Here is a 25,719-nt window from a genome sequence, read left to right on the forward strand (position 1 = left end):
AAAAAAAGTTTGTATTTTGCTTTCTCCTTCTATTCCAAGAATATTTTTCATATATCTCTTTTATATTTGACCAGTGGATGAAGTGACTGAAGATGAAAATCCGAAAGTCTCCACTCAGATGTTAAAACAGCAGTTTGAAAAACAGGCCCAGCCTACCCAAATGGCGACTAACACCACCAAAAAGATTAAGGTATATATTACTGTTTTCTTGAATGTGTGCACGTTGACAGCAATGACCATTAACACTGTTTGCTTACTGATAAAACTTATAAATGCAAGAAATGCACATTTGAAATGCAGAGTCTTCAATTGGAAAAGTGTACTTTTCCTAACTTTATATCTTTTGTTTTTTTCCTAATTCTTTAACATTTCTTTTCTCTGCTGCACATCATTATCTTTTCCACTTCCTATCATCTTATAAATATTATAACCCCTTTCATCATTTTCCCCTATGTACAGTATTTTTGTTTCACTAAGTCACACAATTAGGGATGAAAAGGAACCATTATGGAGAAATTGAGGATGTTTTGAAGAAAACAGAAAGGTAAGAAATCACTTTCACACCACATGGCTTCCTTAATTATGGCAATCATCACAAATGGAATCAATATTTAAAATCTGCAGCAGAGAAGCATTTGAGGAAACAAAATAATATTACTAAACAGTCTTCCATGTTTTGTCAAAATTGCATTGTGACACTGAAATAGAATGTTTGTGGAATATAATGAAGATGGTGTGTTGACATTGCATTGCATGAAGACTGATGTGAAACAGACTTCTAAACTGTATGCTCAGAAACAGCAACAAAAGCTATGCACATTCAACATGATTATTGACTTTTCCATTAAGACAGAACATAACTTCCAAGAGATGCAGTGGCCTCCTGTTGTTTCTACTTCCAACATCTCCAACACATCAGGCAAGATTTCTGAAGCTACACAATTAAGGGAAGTAGACAGTCCAGCTGTTTCAGTTTCTATCAGCTCCAGTAACTGTGGAAGCATGGAAGAATTCCCTCCTCCGCCACCAGATTTACTAATTGAACCATCAGAAATAACTTACTTTTCGCAATCTCCTGAACTCTCTCTTTCTTCAACAAAACAAATCATTCCTAAGGACCTGTATGCAAAGCAAAGAAATCTTTATGAGCTAAAGCGTTTGTACAAACACATCAATCCAGGGGTGAGAAAGAACCTGGAAAAGGAATTTATACAAGAGATCAGTGAGATTGTGACAAATGAAACTAAAGATAATGATGTAAGGGGAGATGTGCAACAGGCTAAGTATGTCTTTGAACACACTGGCCATAGCCCCCAGAAATGTATGAGCCCAGAAAGAGAGTATTTAGAATGGGATGAGATCCTTAAAGGAGAGGTACAGTCCATGCGCTGGATGTTTGAGACTCAACCATTAGATTCTATCAAGGATGAATCCCCTGACCAAAGCGATGCAAAATGCATTTCACAACAAGAAATGATAGCAGGAGGTGATGTGAAGTACACAACATGGATGTTTGAGACACAAGCCATTGATACACTTGGTATAAGTTCTCCTGACTCTACAGAAGCGACTGGCAAGATCCCTGAATTAGCAAGAGGAGATGTCCGTACTGCCACCTGGTTGTTTGAAACACAGCCACTTGATTTAATGAATAAGATTCACCAAGAGGATGAACAGGCAATAGAAACTTCTACCACAAAAGACATTACTGCTGGTGATGTTAAAACTGCAAGATATTTATTTGAAACTCAGTCCCTTGATACACTTGGGCACTTGGATTCAGTGGATGAAATGAACTTCCTGCATCTGAAAACTGAAGTTGAAGAAATTAAAGGAAATGTGAAGAAGACAACAAAGTTGTTTGAAACTCAACCCCTCTATGTTATTAGGGATCAGTCTGGACAAGTGCTAGAAATCAGAACTGTTAAAAGAGAGGAGATTGAAAGAGGAGATGTAAGAACTGCACTCTGGCTGTTTGAGACAAAACCTTTAGACATGATTCATAAGGATGTTTCAAATATAAAGGTTGTATGTGGTATCTCTAGGGAGGAAGTTAATAAAGGTGGTGTGAACAGGGCTAAATGGTTATTTGAAACACATCCCCTAGACAGCATCAAAGAACACTTAGAAACAGACTCTTCAGTCAAGTATAATGAAGAAATACAAGGTGCTGATGTTAGTAGACAATGCTGGATGTTTGAATTCCAACCATTTGATTCGCTAAAAGACAACGATAATGCAAGACCTATAGAAACTGAAGAAATTATAGGAGGTGATGTGCGTTCAACAAAACACTTATTTGAGACTGTCCCCATGGACACTTTAAAGGACAGCTCAGATGTTGGAAAGCTTAAACATGTGCTTGCTTCTGAAGAGGAAAAAGGAGATGTGAGACACCAAACATGGCTTTTTGAGACCCAACCACTTGAGATGATTGGGGAAGAGAAAGAAAAATATACAAAAACAATTCAGCTGGAAGAAATCAAAAGAGGTGATGTCAGCAATCACAGACAGATGTTTGAAACTATGAATTTAAGTCACACCGATGAATATAAAAAGATTCAGGTGGATGGTGTTACTAGTGGTGCTGTAATGTCAAACAGAACTTTATTTGAAACAACTCCTCTATATGCTGTTCAAGATAGTGCTGGACACTATCATGAGGTTAAAACTGTGAGGAGAGAAGAAATTGTGAGGGGTGATGTTCGAACATGTAGGTGGATGTTTGAAACAACCCCAATTGATCAATTTGATGAAAGTATTCAAAAGTTTCAAATCATCAAAGGTATATCCAAAGAAGAAATACAATCTGGTGATGTGAAAACAGCTAAGTGGCTCTTTGAAACACAACCACTTGATGCCATCAAATATTTTAGCAATGTAGAAGATGAAGAAATTGTAACGAAGCAGCATGATGATGTTAAAGGAGATGTACAAACTTGCAAATGGTTGTTCGAGACGCAGCCAATGGATGCTCTCTATGAAAAAATAGACATTAAAAATGAAGTAGATGAGATTCAGAAAGGAGATGTAAAAACTTGTACTTGGCTATTCGAAACTCAGCCTTTAGATGCAATAAAAGATAATTCAGAAACAATTCTAACGATGCGTACAGTACAGCGGGAAGACATCCAGGGAAGTGATGTGAGAATGGCCTGCTTCCTGTTTGAGACTGAACCTCTGGAAAATATACAAGGAGAGAAGGAAGAATTTAGGCAGGTAACTAAAATAGATATACAATCAGGGGATGTATCGCGTAAGAAATGGATCTTTGAAAATAAGTCTCTTGATCTGATAAACTCCAGTTCAGAAGAGATGTTGAAAAAAATTAAATCTATGACAGCAGAAGATATTCAGAAAGGTAATGTTATTAATTGCACTTGGCTTTTTGAAAATCATCCAATAGATGCTATAAAAGAAAATGCTGAAGAGCGAGAAATTCTCCGCACAATCACAGATGTTCAGGGTGGGGATGTTGATAAAGGGCGTTTCATTTTTGAGACCTATTCACTGGATCAAATTAAGGAAGACTCTTCAGCGACTGCAGATATCAATAAATTTAGTATAGAACAAATAGAAAAAGGAGATGTTAAAAACTACACAATGTTGTTTGAAACTCAGCCACTATATGCTATCAAAGATAAGGAAGGATGTTATCATGAAGTAACGACTGTTCGGAAGGAGGAAGTGATTAGTGGAGATGTGCGGGGCACTAGGTGGCTGTTTGAAACTAAGCCACTAGATTTAATTAAAGAAACTGATGAAGTATATGTCATCAAAGCTGTGACACAGGAGGATATTCAAAAAGGCGATGTTACTTCTGCACGTTGGAGATTTGAAACACAGCCATTGGACAAAATTACAGATCATGAGAAAGAAATCCTCAAAACAGTTTCTGATGTACAAGGTGGTAACGTGAGATCAAGCACTCAACTATTTGAGTCAGATCGTGATCAAAAATATGTTAGGACAGTCAGTGTCAGTGAAATACAGCATGGTAACGTAAGGACTGCCACCTGGCTTTTTGAATCACATACCATTGATGAGATAAAAGGGGAAGATGCAGAATATAAGAAAATTGAGACAGTTGGACGAGAAGATGTACAAAAAGGAGATGTGAAACAGGCCATTTGGCTTTTTGAGAAGCAACCGTTGAACAGCATAAAGGAAATTAATGATACGAATATAAAAATGCTTGAAGAAGAAATTCCACAGGTGGATGTTAAAACTACGACCTGGCTTTTTGAAACTACACCTTTACACCAATTCAATGAAAGTCCAGTAGAAAGACCAGAAATAATAGGAAAAAATATTGAGGAAACACTTAAGTCACTTTATGACTGCAAACTTCTCCAATCCCAAGGAATCCTCATTGAAGCAGATGAAGTTGGAGATGTGAGAATGGCAAAATATCAACTTCTGAACCAAACATCCCCAGAGATACAAAAAGAACAGGTTGTCAGAGGAGATCTCCAAAAGATAATGATGGAACTACTATCCAAAAAAGAGTCTACAGAAAAGGGAATTATTGTAGACCCTAATGAAAAAGGTGACATTCATTTGACAACAGCACAGCTTTTGAAGAGGACAACAGATATTAACATCGAGAAAGAAGAGATAATTGGTTGTGATATTCAACAAGTTATCAACAATCTTTTAAGTCATGACAGCTCTGCAAAAAAGGGGATTCTGATTCAAGAGAGTGAGAAAGGGGACGTTAAGATGACAGTTTATTCTCTTCTCAACAGATCAGATGACATGAAAATTCAGCATGATGAAGTAACAAAAGGTGATATACAAGCTGCAATTGATAAGCTTATAGCTACGTCTCAGAGCAGTGAACTTTCACAGAACTTGAAAGTAAATGACATTGAGAAAGGAAATGTTCAGTTTTACACAACATGTATTGAATCGGGAGCACTGGACTATCTTAAACTACTTCAGCAGGAGACTGATGAAAGTGCTCTGGTTCAACGGAAGTCTGAGGAAATAATACACGGAGATGTTGAGGGTGCCAAACAAAAACTTAGGCAGCAGCAAACACAAATTGAACGCACAGTCACAGAATCTGAAATTTTATCTGGTGATGTCCAAAATGCATTGCTGACTTTTATGGCAGAAAGGCAAAACGTACCTGCCAATGCAGAAAAAGAAGAAATTGTACGAGGCGATTTAAGAGCAGCTTTGCATTCACTCAGTCAAGCCATAAACCAACCCACAGTGGTAGAAAAGGAAGAAGTTGTGCGTGGTGATCTATCTGCAACTCTAAAATCTCTTGAAGAAGCAAAATCTCAGAAAAAGCATATTGAAAAGTTTGAAGTCATTCCAGGAGACATTAAAGGCACTCTAGTTTCTCTAGGAAAGTCAATAAATACCAGTGTTGAAGTGGTCGAGGAAGGTGTGGTGCATGGTGACCTCCAATGTACTTCAAAATGTTTGGATGAAGCTCAAAGCAAAAAGGAGCAGGTTGAAAAGGAAGTCATAATGAGAACAGAACTTCAATCCTCAATGAGAAATTTATTGGAAACTGCTTCTGAAAAGAAAACGGTACATCGGATGAGCAATAATGGAGATGTAAAAGCTACTATCCAAAATCTACAGCACTCATCAGAACAGCAGGTTCAACCGCAGGCTAGTGGAACAGGAACTGTTCACAATACCATTAAATTCCATCAGGAAGGCCAGAAACCGAAAGCTATTGCAAAGGATATTGAGCATATAGGAGATGCACATGGTTCTATAAAATCTCTTTTAGCAACTCAAGAACAAAGTAAGAAGGATATTACAAAAAATATTAACACAACAATATGGACAAAACATGAAGGTATTAAAAAAGTTAATATGAAAGCAGATGATTCAATGAAAAGTGATATGCAAGAGGAAATTCAATCTTTTTTACCATCTGATAAGCAACATCAACATAAAGTATATGAAGTTGTTAAAGAAGACATAAAGCAAACCTCAGATGTGCACAGTACTATCATGACATCTGGATGTAGTGGTGCACAAAGTGTACAAGCAACCAGAATCAAGTCCATAGATGATAAATACAATGCACGCAAAGTAAGAGAAACCTTTGGTTCAGCTGGTAAACAAATAGTTAAACAACAGGTTCCAGTCTCAACAGATGGTCAGAGCTCTTTCCAGTCAGCAAGAACTTCTGAGGTTATTGAAATACCAAATACTGAGATTTGTACAGATGTTGAATCAGTAGCTGCACAAGTCATGAACTCTCAACCCATTCAGGGCACCAGTTCTGTTCAGCAAATTACACAGGGATCCAATCAAACAATTCATACTTTTACATCTCAGTCAATTATGGAAAATGATATAAAAAGTAAACAGGAAATTAAAAGTAACAACGAGTTGCATAAAACTGTCGACAACCTTAGTCAGAGAGTAAATAAGGGATTTTCACCTAAGATCAAATCTGGAACTACTTCATTTGAAAAATTACAAATGTCTACAAACAAAGTAGACATTAAAACTCAAAATACTAGAAAGAAAGGATTAAGCCATGTAAAAATGGACAAAAAGAGGATACCCCCTCCACCTCCACCCACTCCTCTACGCTCTGATGGTGAACACTTGCTTTCTCCTCCTCCTTCACATGTAGAAGAAGATGGTCAAATGTTTCCTCTCCCACCACCACCATTAGTCCATATAAGATCAGAAGTATATGAAACTGAACTCCCTCCTTCTCCTCTTCCTACTCCACCCCCTCCCCCTCCCCCTATTAGCCCTACTATACCTCTTGTCCAGGAAATGTTCACACCAGGATATCTTCCTCCATCTCCTTTACAGCCTGATTTAGACTTACTGCCACTACCACCATTTCTTCCCCAATCACCTTCCCAACAAAAGAAACTTGTTGATAAAGCATCAAAGTTACAGCCTTCACCAAAAGTACTAAATCTTGAATACAACAAACAAAAAGAGCAACCTAAGAAGAACTTGCAACTTATTTCAAAACCAAGTGTAATTATAGCTGAGGATTCCATATCATCAAAGCAAGATATTCAACAGCAGAAACATGAATCCACACAAGAGAAACAGCATGAACCTGCTCAGCATTCAACATGTCCACAAGTTACACACTCACCACCTGGTCAATCAGTAATAAGGCCTGTTCAAAAGCCAATTCAGAAAAAGCAAGCACAGGCTCCTCCTGCTGTTAACAAAGCTTTTATATCACTAGATCCTTCAACTGAAACAGAAACTGCAAAACCACAACCTAAACCTTATACCAGGAAATTTAAAACTCCCTTAATGATAGCTGAGGAAAAATACAGGAAAGAGAGAGAAGAAATGGAAAGAACTAAAGCAGCTCAAATGTCTTGGCCCATAAATAGGGGGAAGCTAGATACAGCAGTATCAAAAAGCCCAACAAAAGAGGGATCTGAAAATAGTTCCACAGTGAAGTCTTCAGTTTTGCTGAATGTCACATTGCCTGCTGATCATCAGACTTCTCCAGCGAGTCAGGTAATGGAAAGAGAAAACATGCCTACTGTTGAAAAATATCAGATTTATCCAGAATCAGTAGAGTCCACTGCTGCAGAGCAACACGTTCATCCAAAACCAGCAGAGCGCACTGTTGCAGAGCAACACGTTCATCCCAAACCAGCAGAGCTCATTGCTGCAGAGCAACATGTTCATCCAAAACCAGCAGAGCGCACTGTTGCAGAGCAGTACGTTCATCCAAAACCAGCAGAGCGCACTGTTGCAGAGCAGCATGTTCATCCAAAACCAGCAGAGGGCACTGTTGCAGAGCAGCACGTTCATCCAAAACCAGCAGAGCGCACTGTTGCAGAGCAGCATGTTCATCCAAAACCAGCAGAGCGCACTGTTGCAGAAGATTTGATATCCACTTCTGTTTCTTCCTCCCAGTCAGCAGTGGTAGCTGCTTCAGAGCAACTGCACCATATCTTAAAATATTCCTCAGATGTAATGAGTAATAAGGAAAAGATATTTAATGCATTTAAAGATTCAGTGAAAGATATTGGTTTAGAAACTATTAAAAAAGACAAAGAGATACACCAAAAGGCACAAGAACAACCTAGTCATGTAAAGCGTCAATCAATTTCTTCACTAAAATTTAAGGTTAAAACTATTCAGCTACCTAAAGGGGGTCACATAATGCAAGAAAAGAAAGAAAATGCACTGTCATACAAAAAGGAGCAAAAACAAATTTTGAAACCAGAAGAAAATAAAAGTCAAGAGAATTCTGCCACTAAACAGTTTCAAATAAAACAAAGTAACTATGTGGATGTGGCTAAACAAGAGCAGCATAACATTACTGTTCAGCAACATAATAATTTGGGTGAATATTACCTATCAGCAACTGTAGGTAAGGATCAGAACATTGAAAAGACAACTATTCCACAAACACTTGCAACAAATGTGGCACAAGATCAAGTGAAAAATAAAAAAGCAGTACAACAAGTTAACGAACAAACATATACAGCTCTTTTAAAAGAAGCTCAAAAAGTACAACAAAAGAAGGAAAAGGGGGCCATGTACAAAGAAACGAAGAATGAAAAAATACAGAAACACCATGTTAAGGCTCAGAAAGAAACATTTCCAAACTTTCAAGGTGAACAAGATCAGCAGAAAGCTGACCTAATGGTAATTAATCAAAAGCCTTTAAGCGAAAAGGCACAAGTGCAAAAACATCTTGATTGGCAAGAAATGCTAATTTCAGAAAATCAGGTTGAACATAAAACAAAACAGGGATCTTTTCAGGCAACAGAAGAGCAAATTTGTTGTGTAAGAAATGCAGGTAGTAAGCAAGGGCTGGCCCCTGCTCACATGGAGGGTACAAAACAGGAGAACAAGGAAAATAGAAATACTGCTGTGCATGAAAAGGAATTTGATAAAGGTGTGGCAAGACATTATGAAGAAATTAGTGACAGTTACCAAAAGCGCGAGGAACTGCAAACTATTTTATTCAGACTGATTCAGTTTGAAAAGGCGAATGACAGCATAGATTTAAATGCACTAAAAGCCTTTTTGGATAAGATTCCTAAATGGCTGACAGATGGCCATGGATTTCCAATGAAGGTTATCAAAGGGAATGATTTGCAAAAGATGAAAAAAGAACTAACACAGGTTAAACAGAAAGCATTACTAAAGCTTGCATATTTTGATGAATCGATACAAAAAGCATTGATTTCTTTGTCTGGTTTAACACCTGGAAAAGAAATATTTAGTGGTATTACACCATCACAGAAGATATCCAAGATAAGCATTGGCTCTTGCAAATTAGATAAACAAGGAAAAAGCAGTGTAGAAGAGCAAGCATGTAAAAGCAGAAAACAACAATTGAGTGAAATTGTAGAGCAGAGAGCCCAGTCTCCGGCTATAAGAATGTCATCACCATCCCCTTCTTACATTACTATTGAGTCTACAGCACGGCGAACAGAATCACCTCTTAGAGCTGTTCCCTCTCCACCACTTTCTCAGAAAGCATACAGCACACCATCCCCAGTCCAACGGGAAACCACACCAACATCTCCACTACCAGTGCACAGCTCAGACATGCCAACATCCAGAATTCGCACATCTTCAACATCATCCTCTCCACCAAGAGGTAAACGTTATGATCAGCTTGCCAAACTTAAAGGTACTACAGCAAAACTGTCACAGGGAATTGCACAATCTACGCAGTCTACACATGTTCAGGTAGCAGAAAAGAGGTCAGAAATTATTCCATCACCAGCAACTCTTCGACGACAGTTAAAGATTGACACGCCAGTTGCAGATATATTACCTAAACTTGAATCCCCTGTAATGTCCGTTACAGTTAAGGATATAACAGACATGTTTGAAGAGGCTAGAAAGTCAGAAGAAAACAAAGTTTATATGCGTAAAGATCCCGTAGACATTCCAGAACGTTTGGGCTCTGACACTGAGGAGTCTGAATCCGCTGTTAGCAAGCAGAATGTTCAGATGCCGAAAGTAGATCTTTCAGAACTTGTTCATAAATTTGAAGTACCAGATCAAACAATTTATTTTCAAAAGGAGCCAGTCATAATCACTGAAATGTCAGGAACTGAAGGTGAAGATACCCCATTTGGGAAAAATCCTTTGTTTGTGGAAATCCCAACATTTGATTTAAAATCTGTCAAGCCTGTGTTTGAAAGCTCTGGACAAGTTACTATCCCTATAAAGCATGAACAGCCCCAGGGAGGTGGAAAACCTCTGAAAAAATCTAAATATTCTCAGAAAGTCAAGGAAGGAATTAAGGCATCAACACCGCCTACGCTACATCCTGATGCAATTAATAAGCAGCTTGCACATGTGGATGACTTTGAAACTGAAGCAACTGGCTCCAGAACTAGAATTCAGCACTCTGAAATGTTTTCAGGCATTGATTCCAGGCATGCACCACCAACCTATGAAGACGTAATTTCAGGACAGATATTAGATATATCAGCTGATAGCACACCAGAAGAATTGCTGAAGAATTTTCAAAAAACGTGGCAGGAAAGTGAACGTGTCTTCAGGAGTCTTGGTTACGAAATCTCAGAGACCAGTGCAACTAGGTGGCAAGAAGATGTACTGCAGGAAGATATGGTTTTGACCGGTAATCTGCATGAACAGCATGAAGAATTAAACTTAAAGAGCAATTAAATTAATAAACCCAATATCATGCAGATCAAAACTATAATGGAATTAGTACTAATCTCTTATATTCTTCACCAATTTTCTGTACTATTTACACTCATCACACTTTTGTAATGAATGTGAACATTGTTACTAATACTGAACTAAAACAAATGTGATTTCGTAGGTACTGATATTGGGGTAATAATGCTATAGGATAAATATTTCCACTTGCAAGGTTAACTGGATTATTTTTGAGTGACAAATTCAATAACTTACATTTCTATAGGAAATCTTTCTAAGTTGGGAATGCTACAGAGTGCTTTCAAAGCAGGTGGATAATAAGTAAAAACTGATCAGAAGTGAGAAAGGGATAAATTGGATGAGATGAAAGTAAGGTTGGAGAAGAATATTTGGGAGGTTTTTGAAAGCAAGATGGAGGAGATAAGGCAGAGGTGCTGAGGATGGAAGTTGTTGAAAGAGTAGCTGCTGATGGTAGAGCAGCGGGTATATGGAACAAGAAGTACATCAGTACTAGAAGAGTGGGGAATGCGCAAAAAGACAATCTTGGAGGAGATCACAGCAGGACTGAGGGAGGAGGCCACATTTGATGGTGAGGAAAAGGATCTTAAAATCAATTCTCTGGAGTACCAATGGAACTTGATACAAAATGAAGATAGACAAGATAGGAACAGGTGTAGTGCACCAAGCATGCCCCTTTTGTTAGCTATCTTTTTTAATAATTATCCCTGGCACTAATAAATCACAAGTCCCTTTTAAATATGATTTTCCACTTTTAACTTCTAGTCTTCTGGGTCTTCTTTGTAAGAAGCTGTTTTCCTGCAATTGTTTTTAACTGGCATAGTTCAAATTCTGATTATGTCCCTTTGATTTGGATTTTTGACTAGGAAAATCATTACTTTAAAAAAAAAATCTTTAAAGTTTCTTGCACTCATCAAGGCGTTAGATTTTGTTGCTGAGAATGGAGAATTTTCCATTTTGGGAACCCAGGCTCAACATCAAGCACTTCCAAATGAGATACAGATATATGCAGAATAAAGCAGTTTGCTGCAACAATGTGACACTACCCCAAACTCAACAGCAGCTTATATTTGTATGCGCCTTTAATGTACTGAAACATCTCAAGGCACTTTGCAACAGCATTATAAAACTAAGTATGACACCAAGCCACGTTATGAGATATTAGAAACAAAAACAGAATTACCTGGAAAAACTCAGCAGGTCTGGCAGCATCGGTGGAGAAGAAAAGAGTTGACGTTTCGTGTCCTCACGACCCTTCAACAGAACTGAGTATAGTTAGGAGAGGGGTGAAATATAAGCTGGTTTAAGGTGGGCGGGGGGAGAGAGAAGTTGAGGGGTGGTGTTGGTTGTAGAGACAAGCAAGCAGCGATAGGAGCAGATAATCAAAAGATGTCACAGACAAAAGGATCAAAGAGGTGTTGAAGGTGGTGATATTATCTAAGAAAATGTGCTAATTAAGAATGGATGGCAGGATACTCAAGATTTTAAAATAATGGAAATAGGTGGGAAAAGAAAAATCTATATAAATTATTGAAAAAAACAAAAGGGAGGGAGGGGGAAGAAACGGGGTGGGGATGGGGGGAGGGAGATAAGATCTAAAGATGCAACACCTGCCCCTTCACATCCTCTCTCCTCACCGTCCAAGGGCCCAAACACTCCTTTCAAGTGAAGCAGCATTTCACTTGCATTTCCCCTAATTTAGTCTACTGCATTTGTTGCTCCCAATGCGGTCTCCTCTACATTGGAGTGACCAAACGCAAACTGGGCGACCGCTTTGCAGAACACCTGCGGTCTGTCCGCAAGAAAGACCCAAACCTCCCTGTCGCTTGCCATTTTAACACTCCACCCTGCTCTCTTGCCCACATGTCTGTCCCTGGCTTGCTGCATTGTTCCAGTGAAGCCCAACGCAAACTGGAGGAACAACACCTCATCTTCCGACTAGGCACTTTACAGCCTTCCGGGCTGAATATTGAATTCAACAACTTTAGATCTTATCTCCCTCCCCCCATCCCCACCCCGTTTCTTCCCCCTCCCTTTTGTTTTTTTCAATAATTTATATAGATTTTTCTTTTCCTACCTATTTCCATTATTTTAAAATCTACAACTAATACCTTGTCAGTCTTTCCACCCCACCCCCACTAGAGCTGTACCTTGAGTGTCCTGTCATCCATTCTTAATTAGCACATTTTCTTAGATAATATCACCACCTTCAACACCTCTTTGATCCTTTTGTCTGTGACATATTTTGATTATCTGCTCCTATCACTGCTTGCTTGTCCCTACAACCACCCCACCCCCTCAACTTCTCTCTCCCCCCGCCCATCTTAAACCAGCTTATATTTCACCCCTCTCCTAACTATACTCAGTTCTGTTGAAGGGTCATGAGGACTCGAAACATCAATTCTTTTCTTCGCCACCGATGCTGCCAGACCTGCTGAGTTTTTCCAGGTAATTCTGTTTTTGTTTTGGATTTCCAGCATCTGCAGTAGTTTTTTGTTTTTATCTATGAGATATTAGGTCTGATGACCAATAGCTTGGTCAAAGAGGTAAGTTTTAAGGTGCCTTAATGGCAGAAAATTGGGTAGAGAGGCAGAGAGGTATTGGGAGGGTATTCTAGAGCTTGGGGCTGAGGCAGCTGAAGGCATGGCCACCAATGGTAGAACAGTTAAAATTGGGGATGTACAAGGGGCCAAAATTAGAGGAACACAGATATCTCAGAGAGTTGTGGGGTTGGAGAAGATTACAGAGGTCGGAAGGGGTAAGGCCATGGAGCGATTTGAAAACAAGCACGAGCATTTTAAAAACAAGACTCAGCGGGAACCAATGTAGGTCTGCGAACACAGGGGTGATAGGGGAACAGAACGTGCTGTGAGTTTAAACAAGGGCAGCAGAATTTTGAGTGACCTCAAGGCTACGGAACTCTTAAATCCCTTTGCTTATCATTTTCCCCTTAGTGCTTCCTATTCAGGTTATACTTCTGTATGCCATCCATACTTGCATCTACAGTGTGTTGCATCAAACTTTATTATGTTAAGCAGCATTTTCCATTATTGTTTTGCCAACATATTCATTTATAGTTTTGTGTACTCATCAGGGTACACTACACCTCCTTGCTTAGTATAATTCGAAACCTTGGACTTACATTCCTCTATCCTCAAACGCATGTCATATGTAACTTTTACTAAAAATATTGCAGACCTAAATCAAGACCGGATTGGAGGAATTATTTTTTTCTCAAAGAGTGGTAATCATTTGAGGTATAATTTTGTGAGTACGTGAGACAGAAAATCACGAGTCTTGAGCACAACACAGCCATTGGAGTACTGATGTCAGTTTTGAACACCTCAGGAAGAATATACCTTGGAGCGAGTATTGCATAGATTCATAAAAATGACATTGAGATTTAAGAGGTTAAATTAGGAGATCAGGTTGCACAAGCTTGGTTTGTATTGTCTTGAATTTTGAAAATGAAGGAGAAATCAAATCAAGTTTTTAAAATTTAGGAAGAGATTGAATAGGGTAAATATAAAGAAGATATTTCCTCTGGTGAGACAATTCAGAGCAAGATGGCATAACCTTAAAATGAGAGCTAGGCCAGTTGGGACTGGAAACATTGCACAAACAACCATGGAAATCTGGAACTCTGTCCTCCAAAAAGCTATGGATGTTGTGTCATTTGAAATTTTCAAGGCTGAGTTACTAGATTTTTGTTATGTAATGGTATCACAGGCTATGGAGCAACGGCAAAATAATGGAGTTGAGATACTGATCAGTAATGATCTAATTGGGTGGTGGAGCAGATTCTATTGTTTGAATGACCTAGTCTTGTTCCTAGTTTCCTACTTTTGACTTTTTCTTACATTAAGCACAAACAGCCAATTCCAACTAGTATTACAAATGCAAATGAGTGCAGATGCTTGAAATCTGATATACATGGGAAGAATTTTCCCTCCGTTGGGGGTGGGGGAAGTGCATGAGCAGGCGTGTGCAGGCGCGACCAATTGGGGGGGCGCCACCATTTTACGTTGGCGGGCCAATTAAGGCCCGTCCAGCGTGACGTCCGCCAGGAGGCGCTATGCGCTCCCTGTGTGGGCGGGGCGGGATTCCCTAAGACGGGAGTGCATTCTTTCGCGCACACGCGCGAAAGAGCGTACTCATCTCCCTGAGGCTAAGTGCTGTCTCAGGGAGATCAGCGCCAAATTCAAAAATGGTCAATGCGCAAACATAAAATTTCCCTGACATGTCACCTCATGTGACACTGTCATATGAGTTGGGACACGTTCATCACTTTTATTCAAACTTTTATTAAATTTTTAAAAACCTTCATGAAACCTCATCCCACCTCATGCTCCTTCTGCTCCCAGCCTGCCCGCCAACCTTAAGGTCGGACGGGCAGGTCCATTAACTACTTGAATTACTTTTTAAATGGTCTCAATTGGCCGTTGACAGGTCGGAGAGTGCACAGCTGATTCGGCTGCGCCCCCGCCAACCTGAAAATTGAAATGACGCGGGGTGACATCGGGAGTTCCGCCCGACATCATCCCGCGTCATTTTATGTGTTTACGAGTGAGCCCCGCCTCCCACTCGCCGACCTCAATATCCTGGCCCATGAATTACTGAAATTGCTAGGAATACTGAGCAGGTCTGACAGCATTTGTGGAGACAGAAACACAGTTAAAAATGTTTCGGGTCAATGACCTCTGATCAGAACCCATGTTAGTCCTACTGGCACTCTGGAGTGAAATTTGGCCATTGGTAGCCATTTAAAAACACTTGAGGATGAGCAGTGGCCAGTGCTGAGGCACCTTCGAAGAGAAGGTAAGGAGAGCGTGGTGTTCAAAAGATGCCATTGCTGCAGATGGCATTTACTTGGTAGTGTCCCCACACAGTGGCGGACCCTCCCAACATGGGCAAAGCACCTGTGGGGGTGGAAAATGGCTATTAATTAGCCAGTTAAGTGGCTCAACTGGCTGCTCAATGGGCACTCCAGAAGGTTTTGGACCTTGAGTACAGTGAGGGCCTGAAAGGAGACAGCTCATCAGGAAAGGACCAGGAGCAAGAGGTAAGAGAATAGAAGGAAATGGAGGCAGCAGGAGATAACGCTGAACAGAGAGGTACCTCTGCTGCATGACGAGGTGACCTGTTCCTGCCACTCTCTAGGAAGAGGACCTCCTTCCTCTCCTTCATAGGTGCCTGGCCTCTGGTTCCTCTGTGCGATCTTAGTTTCTTGTGGTACAATGGCAGGCTTTGGCACAAACTCTCTCCCTCATGAAACACATCTTCATTCCTGCCCCACCAGCTTTAATTGGGCAGCAAACCTGTCTCCATGTCAATTAAGAGTTGCCCCCATGAAAATCTGAACTTCAGTCAAATTCCCAGTGGAGATGGGTTTTTGACAAAAACAGACCTGGCTCCTGTTTCTTGTCTCCAATGGGAAAATAAGGCTTAGGATGTTTAATGGGTTACTGTCAGTGATACAGTCTGTATGAGGCTGTGGCCAAGAAATATGGAGAGGAATGAAAATCTGAGGAGCTAGACCTTAAAGAAAACTGCACTGAGGAAAAGAACAAGGTTATTGGAGCTGCACAGTTTAAGGACATGAAATCAAAATGTGAAAATTGAATAAGAAAACTAGTAAACAGATTATTTAACTGGCTTGTCAGTGCTAGATGGCATAAATGTACAAATAACAACCCAAAACAAGTGATTTTAAGTAATTATTTACTTAATTATTTTTTCGTCATAGAATAGTTGATGTGTCAGGGATAATTTTGTAAAATTATTGAACAGAAAATCATTGGGGAATACATGATTGCTTTCTTAGTAGGTCCCCCTAGTGGGCAAAGCTCCACAGGGGGGATGCAAATTTTGAAAAAATACCACTTTAGATGTAGACTTAGAAGTTAAAATAGTTAATACAGTAACAATTGATAAATTTGAAAAAATCAGATCAGCATCCAATTAAGAACAGGTTTCAAGGAAACAATAGATAGAGATTACCAAATGCTTTATGGAACACGGTAGTTAAGAACTGCTGGGTCCATATGAATTTGGGGCTGAGAAAGGTCAAGAATGAATAATCTACAATATAAATTTAGAAGTACTTTGTTCAGTTTTTGAGATTAGAACTTGCAGAATCTTTTCTTGGGATGAGTTGATTAGTCTCCTCATTCCAAGAATTTGAAATAATCACATTTTTAGACGGAAACTGCTAGAGCTTCATCAAATGTATTTCTTGTGGCTGGTGGACAGCTGTGGCTGATAAATTGTTGCTTGGCACCTGACTGCAGTGCAGCAGTAAATGTGGCAACCTGATATCCATTCTCATAACAATTAGTTCCTAGCCCTTTATGAATAATATAGCAATATAACAGCATTCAAGAATGGACTTAGATTGAATAGCCAGTCCAAAAGTTCAAGATGCATGGAACCAAATATTCCGTCCTCTGTTTTCTCCTGCCCCTGCCATGCCCCCTCCCCCCACCTACTCAGCGGCACAGTTCAAGAGAGGTGCATTCCTCCTGAAGTGACTGGAGCCTGTTTGGATTCCTGGGATGTGATGGGAGGTATTGTTCCTCTAAATGGTGGCAGGGGTCATCACCTATAATTAGGGTGACAGCTTAAGAGGCCTGTAGAAGAGCTGATGGTCAACAGATGCAGGATATTCTGACTGCTGTCCAAAATCTGTGTTAAAGGCACCACACACCATTTCACTCTCCTCTGCACCTAGGAACTGAGCATTTACTAGGCCCATAGCATAATAGGCTGCATGATAGTCACATGACTTTTAAAAGAACAGAAAAAGATTGTTGTTTGCAATTCGATATTACAATTTTCGTGTGCTTGAATACTGAGTATATTTAACTGGCAACATTATGATTAAGTGAATTCTTATTCAGATTTGAATATTGCTGACTGTGTTAACATTGAAAGGATAGTTTCAGAGTAATAATTAATAAATAATTCCACTTAACAGTAAAATATGACAGAAAATAAGTGCTGAATTGTCACATTTCTCATTAATAAAGTTTGGGATCCTTTCGTAAAACGTTAACATTCTTATTACTAAATATGTTACATCATATTATTAATAAATTAAACAAAGGAATAAAATCCCCATATTTTACAGTTCATGTTTTAGGTGTTCACTGAAGAAGTTCAATATATTTTTGTATAGATGCAACAACATTTTATTATTGGACATATAAGCCAACCCATCTGAAAAAAAATAGAGAATTAGAAAGGAAAGAAGCAAGAGCAATTGTAACATATATTTGTTGTCTTAGAAAATACAGGTTCTTGCCAGGGAGAGTTGCACAGTTTGTCGAAAGATAGTATATCCTATGGAAAGTCTGACAGCAGACATGCAAACCTTTCATAAGTCCTGCTTCCGTTGCCACCACTGCAATAGTAAATTAAGGTAGGAGATATTTCTTATCTACAAAATTATTTCATTTATTTCATTTGTTTCATACAATTATAGTGTCTATTTTGCAATATGTTAAATACAACATTTTCAGAGTTAGTGCTTAAAAGATGGCCTCATAATGGTTTTATAATAACTGTTCATAAATTTATTTTGCGATTATTATTTGACAATTCCCTTTTTCAGAAGACAAGGTATGCCAAATTCATTCTAGAAACATAGGGGAGAATTTTCCTCCTGTTGGGGGGGGTTGTGTGGGGGCAGGTGGGGGCGGGCACGAGCCTGATCGGCGCCCCCGATCGGGCCCGTGCCACCATTTTACGTGGGTGGGCCCAGTGTGATGCTCACCCGGAAGCGCTGAGTGCTCCCTGTGCGGGCAGGGGGTGGGGGGTGGATTCCCTGAGTCGGGGCCTGCGCTCTTCCACGCATGTGTGCGAAAGAACGTAAAAAATCTCCCTGCAAGTGCCTCAGGGAGATTAGTTTAAGTTTTAAACATGTAAGTAAAGAAATTTTAAAAATTTAAAACATGTCCCCTCATTTGACAGTGTCACATGAGCTGGGACATGTTAATGAATTTTTAAGAAAAATTTTATTCAATTTTTAAACACGTCATGAAACCTCATCCCACCCGTGGATGGACGAGCAGCATTCTTAACTGCTTTAATTGATTTCTTAATGGCCTTTATTGGCTGTTGACATTTCGATGGGCGCGCAGCCAACTCCAGTGCGCCCCTGCCGAACTAAATATCGCGATGACGTTGGGACGCATGCCCGATGTCATCATGCGTCATTTTACATGTCGGTGAGCGGGCCCCGCCCCCACTTGCCAAACCAAAAATTCTGCCCATAGAAAAATAGAAGCAAGAATAGGTCATTCGGCCCTTCGAGCCTGCTCTGCCATTTAATATGATCATGGCAGATCCTCTATCTCAACATCATACTCCTGCTCTCTCCTCAACCCCTTGATGCCTTTAGAGTCTAAAAATCTATTTCCTTCTTAAATATATTCAGTGACTTGGCCTCCACAGCCCTCTGTGGTAGAGAATTCCACAGGTTCACCACCCTCTGAGTGAAGAAGTTTCTCCTCATCTCAGTCCTAAATGGCCTATCCCGTATCCTGGGGCTGTGACCCCCTTGTTCTAGACCCCCCAGCCAGAGGAAACATCATCCCTGCATCCAGTCTGTCCAGCCCTGTCAGAATTTTATATGTTTCAATGAGACCCCCTCTCATTCTTTTAAACTCCAGTGAATACAGGCCTAGTCACCCCAACTCTCCTCATACAACAATCCTGCCATCCCAGGAATTAGTCTGGTGAATCTTCGCTGCACTCTACGGCAAGTATATCCTTTCTTAGGTAAGGAGACCAAAACTGCACACAATACTCCAGGTGTGGTCTCACCAAGGCCCTGTGCAGCTGCAGTAAGACATCCTTGCTCCTGTACTCAAGTCCTTTCACAATGAAGGAAAACATACCATTTGCCTTCTTAACTACTTGCTGCACCTGCATGCTTGCTTTCAGTAATTGGTGTACAAGGACATCCAGGTCCCTTTGTACATCAACATTTCACAATCTATCACCATTTAAATAATACTCTGCCATTCTATTCCTCCTACTGAAGTGGATAACTTCACACTTATCCACGTTATACTGCATCTGCCATGTATTTGCCTATTCACTCAACTTGTCTAAATCACCTTGAAGCCACCTAACATCCTCCTCACCACTCACATTCCCACCTAGTTTTGTGTCGTCAGCAAACTTGGAAATATTATATTTGGTTCCCTCATCCAAATCATCGATATATATTGTGAACAACTAGGGCCCAAACACTAATCCCTGCAGTACTCCACTAGTCACCGCCTGCCATTCCAAAAAAGACCCATTTATTCCGAGGGCATTATTTTGCCCTTGGAATGGGGGCTCGGCGGGGGCAGTCAGAAAGCTGACCGCCGCCCGCAGTCGGCACCGCACTGCGATTTCACGCTGGCGGGCCAATTAAGGCTCTGTCACATGAGCAGGAACATGTTATTAATGAAAAATTAAAGTTTTTATTTTATTTTTATTTGCTTTTGGAAACCTTATCCCGCCCCTGGATGAGGTTTCCAAAAAAATGCAAAGGCCGCTTAGCCTTTTCGCCTGCCCGCCAACCATTAGGTTGGACAGGCAGCGAAAAATTTAATTTAATTAATAACTTAATAGCCTTAACAGGCCTTTTAATTGTCGGCGGGCATGCTGCTGGCTCCGGCGGGCACCTGGCGACTGACCTATCACGTGAATGTGCGTTGATGCTCGGCTGACATCAACGCGTGTCATTTCACGCTCGAGTGGGTTTGGCGGCGCCTGCCCGCTGAGCGTAAATTTCTGTCCTTACTCTCTGTTTCCTGTCTGCTAACCAATTCTCAATCCATGCCAATATATTTCCCCTAATCCCGTGTGTTTTAATTTTGCTCATTAACCTCTTATGTGGGACTTTATCAAAAACTTTCTGAAAATCTAACTACACCACATCCACTGGTTCTCCCTTATCTATTCTACTAGTTACATCCTCAAAAAACTCCAGTAGGTTTGTCAAACATGGTTTCTCTTTCATAAATCCATGTTGACTTTGTCTAATCACGTTGATATTTTCTAAATATCCTGTTATCACATCTTTTATAATAGATTCTAGCAATCCGAAGAAGCTATGATTTTTTAATGTGATATGTGCATCAGGTTGGTACAAGCAAAGTCAAAGAAAAGCAGAATAGGACAAGTATTTGATTTAAGGGGCTGGATTTTCAGTGTGGAGGCTGGAATCGGGAGTTGGGCCATCTCCCGACATCGTGATCCCGCCTTCTGCCTGGCAATTTGCAATCATGCTGTCTTCATGGTGGAGTGGCGGGAACAGGCTTGAGTCAATGCCACTGCCTCCGGAAGCAGGCCTGAAATGGAGGGATGCTGAGCGGGCAGGTTAAAAGGCCCACCTCCATTTGCTGGGATATCGGCTGAATTCTGGAGATGAATGTGAGACCCCTAATCCTTAAACCCCACCCCCTCAACCCCTCTCACTCCATACCGCCTTCATACCTCCTCAGCCTCCCCATTACCCCCAATGCTGCCTCCATTTCCCCACATTTTCCCTCATCCCTCCATAGCCCCACTACCTGCAGTACCCTCTTTGCCCCCCACCCAATACTCACCCAGAATCTACTATGTACAGAACTCACAAGCCCTATACAAACATTGGGCAGTCTTTGAGGTTTTCACAAACTGTCAAAATAAACAAACAGTTATTCAAAATCCACTTGAAATAAAACATAATCCCATTAAGATGCCATGAAGCTATCAAGATAAACAATCACTCAAAATCCACCTGAAAAATCACAACCTTATTAAGAGGCCATAAAACCATTAAGATAAACAAATAGCTATTTAGATCCACTTGAAAAGAAATAATCCTATTAATAATCCTTTTAATCTGTCACATGGATGGCAGCAGTTCAAGAAGGCGGTTCAGTACCACCTTCTCAAGTGCAACTGGATGGACAATAAATTCTGGCCTAGTCAGTGATGCTAACATCCCGTGAGCGAATAACTATAAAAAGACCTCATAAGACTGTCAAAACAACAAAGCTCAGAGTCCACTTGACAGCTGTGTCAACACCTCTACTGAGCTCAATCCATTAGTGGGTTTGGAACCCACTCAGTCATGATGAGATTTCTTCAACAACTGTGTCAACAGAACCTCCAGAGCTGAATACATTAAAGCCTTTGAAGTCAGCTAGAAGCTTAGCTATCTGTAAGTGCTTTGAAACTGTGAAACAGATGGCTGAGCTGAACTTCAAAGAGCTCAGCCACCTGTTCAATCTTTGAAACAGTCAAATACATAGCTGAGTTGAGATTTAATGAAAATATGAAAGCAAAGGGGACAGCTGACACGGTCAAATCTGAGTTTCACTATTGTCCAATGCAGAAGAGTATTTTATCCAGTGAACAATATTCTCCAATGCACCTGAAAATTTTTCAGATTTCACAATGCTGTTCAATATAATGGTCACTTACCTTTTCAAAACAAGTCCTATCATCAATCACTGTAGTAAGAACATGTGTAACTTATAATACAGCATTTCATTTTAACATGTGAAGTTGGCAACACCTTTTGAAGTTACCTATTAAACTGTTCCCAACTCCATGCCAGGGTTCCCCAGTGTTCATGTTACCTCTGAGCTGATGTGTAGCATGTCATCTTCAAAAGCCCGCCTGCAGGGATTCTAAAATGCCCATGTCCACAATGGAGCTGGCAACATTGGGTTAGTTGCATATGGGCTTGTGCACCATTCAAAATTGCTGGCGACAGGAGTGGGATGGGAATCCCAAAATCAGGTTCACCAGCCATTTTTAAAACCCACCCGACATGGGTCAGCCCCACACCAGGATGGGAAAATCCAGCCACAGATTATTTAATGATGGTCTCTGTGCCAATGAAATGTTTTTGGGATGATGTTAAATTGTGCTTTTTATTTTCACAAGTCTTGGAAATTATGCATCCCTCCATGGACAAATGTACTGCAAACCTCATTTTAAGCAGCTTTTCAAATCCAAGGGCAACTATGATGAAGGATTTGGACACACACCATACAAAGGAAGCCGGATAAATAACAGCCAAGCCAACTTCTCTGTTAATAAAAATTCTCCAGGCAATAAGACAACCACAGATTGCACTACAATGGAGTCTTTGGGAGAAAATAAAGCCATTAGCAGTGATGCTTATCATTTGGATGATGCAAATGACGTAGAGCAACAGTGCAGGAATCCAGGGGAACAATTGAAAAATTCGCCTGATCAGGTCATGAAGGCTACGGAGAGAAATAAATTAAATATTAACTGGCCACCTTCTATTGATGCAAATAAGAAAACTTTTAGTATAGAAGAGGAAGTGAAAGTGACAAAACCAAAATGGCCTCCAGAAGGGTCCAGTCAACAAGCATTAAATTCTAAAGTAAATGAGTGTGAGGAACCTACAGAACCATTAGTCGGCACTCTGCAACCACAAATCAAAACAGTGGAAAAAGCAGAAAGTGTCTTAAACAATGATCATTTGAATGCTGAAAATATTGAGAAAGAAGATATTGAGGCACAGTTTGAAGTGGATGGTGAAGAGAATGTGGAAATGGAACTGAATGATGAATACAATAAAAATGAAGTATATATAAATGGAACAAGTGAATTGTTTAATGAAGTCAGGGTAAAGGATCCAAAAGACTTTGAAGGAAATCTGGTTGAGCCTGAAGCCTTGGCTGTCAGTGGTAAAGAACATGAAAATTATCCTGAAGACTTAAATTCCAATAACAATAATAATAGGAGTGTGCAACAAGGTTTACTGAGATTTGAAGACCCAATTGAAGAACCTTCAACAATCAATTTTCTCCCAGATCAGGCTATTGTCAATCAATTCACACAACCGTGTAACAAAATCTTAACAGAAGAATTAGATGATAACATCTCAACAGATCTAGTCAGTCAAATTGGTGTAACTTTTTCACACTTCTCTGATGGTAAACAGTTGGTAACTGGTTCTAAGCAAGGTGTTAGTAATTTATCCAATGAGTCATTTGGAGAGAGCGATTTGAACCCATTAAAACAATCTGAAGGGAAAGGTACAAAATCTCTGGATGAAATTCTTCATGGAATAAACAGTAAGCCGAATGATGCAGAATATAATTTCTCATCTGCTGATCAGAATTCAGAAGAAGATGAATTCTTTGGCCTCAGTCTGATGGAGTCTTCAGAGATGCAGTGTATTAGTAACCAAAAGGATTACACTTTATTTTGTGACATTTTGGATGCTGAAATTGAAACAAATGCATTGGTGGGTAATAAACTGCCTCATGACATTCTTGGCTCAGGACATGTGATGGAACCATTATCCAATACCAGCCTTTTAAAAAAAGAGCCTCTTCTACTTACAGTTGAAGAACAAATCAAGAGAAACAGATGCTATGATGAAGATGAATGAAAAAAATTAAGGTTTTATGTAACACTGTGGATTGATTTTTGAAGATGCATTCATGTCTGATGCATTCATTTTGATTTTGGTTATTGCTCACTTTAAGTCTTGAATAACATTTTTGAATATATACAAAATCTTTTTAGTAATATGCTTCATTATGTGATTTCAGTATACAAATTCATGGAGTGATGCAACATGTTACATTTTTAGTACAACAATTGGAATAGACAGGCCTTATGCTACATTTTATATTCTATCTTACTATTGTTTTTAAGATTGATGAGCTTATCTCTCTTGCTGTACAGACCAGTTTAAATTTGAGGAAAGCACCTGGAGTGCACAGTAAAAATTATGGTCATTTTATTGATAGAGCTGTCGCTCATCATTGGTATCATTTTATGTTAACTTCTTTTGAAATCAAAATTTCTCTTAATAGTTACATGCACATCTAAAATACTCAGTGTAAAGAAGCCACAAAACATTTAGCTGCTTCTAGATTATACACTTTCAACTTTAAATCTATTTGATAACAGTTCACTTGTATGTTGCTTGTTTCTGATTCGGTATATTATTTTTAGTTCTTCATTAGTAAATTGTAACCATGCTTTTGTGACTGTTTTTTATGCATAATAAAAAGCTATATTCATATATTGTCCTTAATTTTTCTACTCATTTGAAATAACATAAATTGCATTACTCCTTAATTAAGTTTTTAAGAAAAAATAGTATAGATAAGCTTGTATTTTCTGACCCCAGCTAAGTGAAGCTAGGATTGGCTACCAGCTACAGCAATGATAGTGAAAAATACACTAAGCTGACTTATCATAACTCTCCAAGTCATGTCATATCATAATTAAAACAAGGTCCTTCCAAACACTTTGCTTTGAGCCAGCCCCATGAGGAGAACACAAAATGGAGCAACAGCTGAAATTTAAAGAGATGCTATCATTCAAAAGTTTGCACTAAATGGGAGAATTTTTTTAACAACATTTGAAAGGTTGAAAATGCACTGAACCTATTAGCACTATTTTCCTGTGCTTAAGTGAGGGAGGAGAGAAAGAAGTGCTGGACAGGAATGAAGCAAAAGGAAACTCAAATTTGAAGCTGCAAAGCAGGAGCTCCAAGCAATGATGGAGCATGGCAGCAGCTGCTTCATGTATTCCATGATTGCAAAATGAGTGTTCTCACCAGCAGAAAAGAAATTTAATTAGCAAAATTGGTCAACATACTGCAGAACCATTGCACATTCAACACAGTTATCTTTGAGCTATAAATAACCTGGGGGAGAATTCTCCCCCCGTCGGGTGGGGTTGTGCAGGGGCGGGTGGGGGAGGGTGTGAACCTGATTGGTGCCCCCAACCGGGTCCGCGCTGCCATTTTACGTGGGCGAGCCAATTAAGGCCCGCCCAGTGTGACACACGCCCGGAAGCGCTGAGCACTCCTTGTGCGGGCGGGGGGGATTCCCTGAGTCGGGGCCTGCACTCTTTCGCGCGCATGCATGCGAAAGAGTGCAGAAATCTCCCTGAGACACAGAGGTGCCTCAGGGAGATTAGTTTATGTTTCAAAAATTTAAGTGAAGAAAACATTTTTTAGGATATGTCCCAACTCAGCTGCGCGCCCGCCAAACTGAAAATCCAAATGACACACGGTGTCAT

At 39.9% G+C, this 25,719-nt stretch overlaps 1 protein-coding gene across 1 annotated transcript; it reads left to right on the forward strand.

The window, feature by feature from the left end:
* Positions 1–232: 232 nt before the first annotated feature.
* xirp2b (xin actin binding repeat containing 2b) lies at positions 233–24,712 on the forward strand. The gene is made up of 3 exons (XM_078552315.1): positions 233–10,585; positions 17,934–18,067; positions 22,585–24,712. Exons 1-2 carry the CDS (start codon positions 709–711, stop codon positions 18,026–18,028), a joined length of 9,972 nt encoding a protein of 3,323 aa, XP_078408441.1. The 5' UTR covers positions 233–708; the 3' UTR covers positions 18,029–18,067; positions 22,585–24,712.
* Positions 24,713–25,719: the final 1,007 nt, after the last annotated feature.

This window comes from Cetorhinus maximus, chromosome 11 (assembly GCF_964194155.1).
Source record: "Cetorhinus maximus chromosome 11, sCetMax3.hap1.1, whole genome shotgun sequence".
Lineage (NCBI taxonomy): Eukaryota > Metazoa > Chordata > Chondrichthyes > Lamniformes > Cetorhinidae > Cetorhinus > Cetorhinus maximus.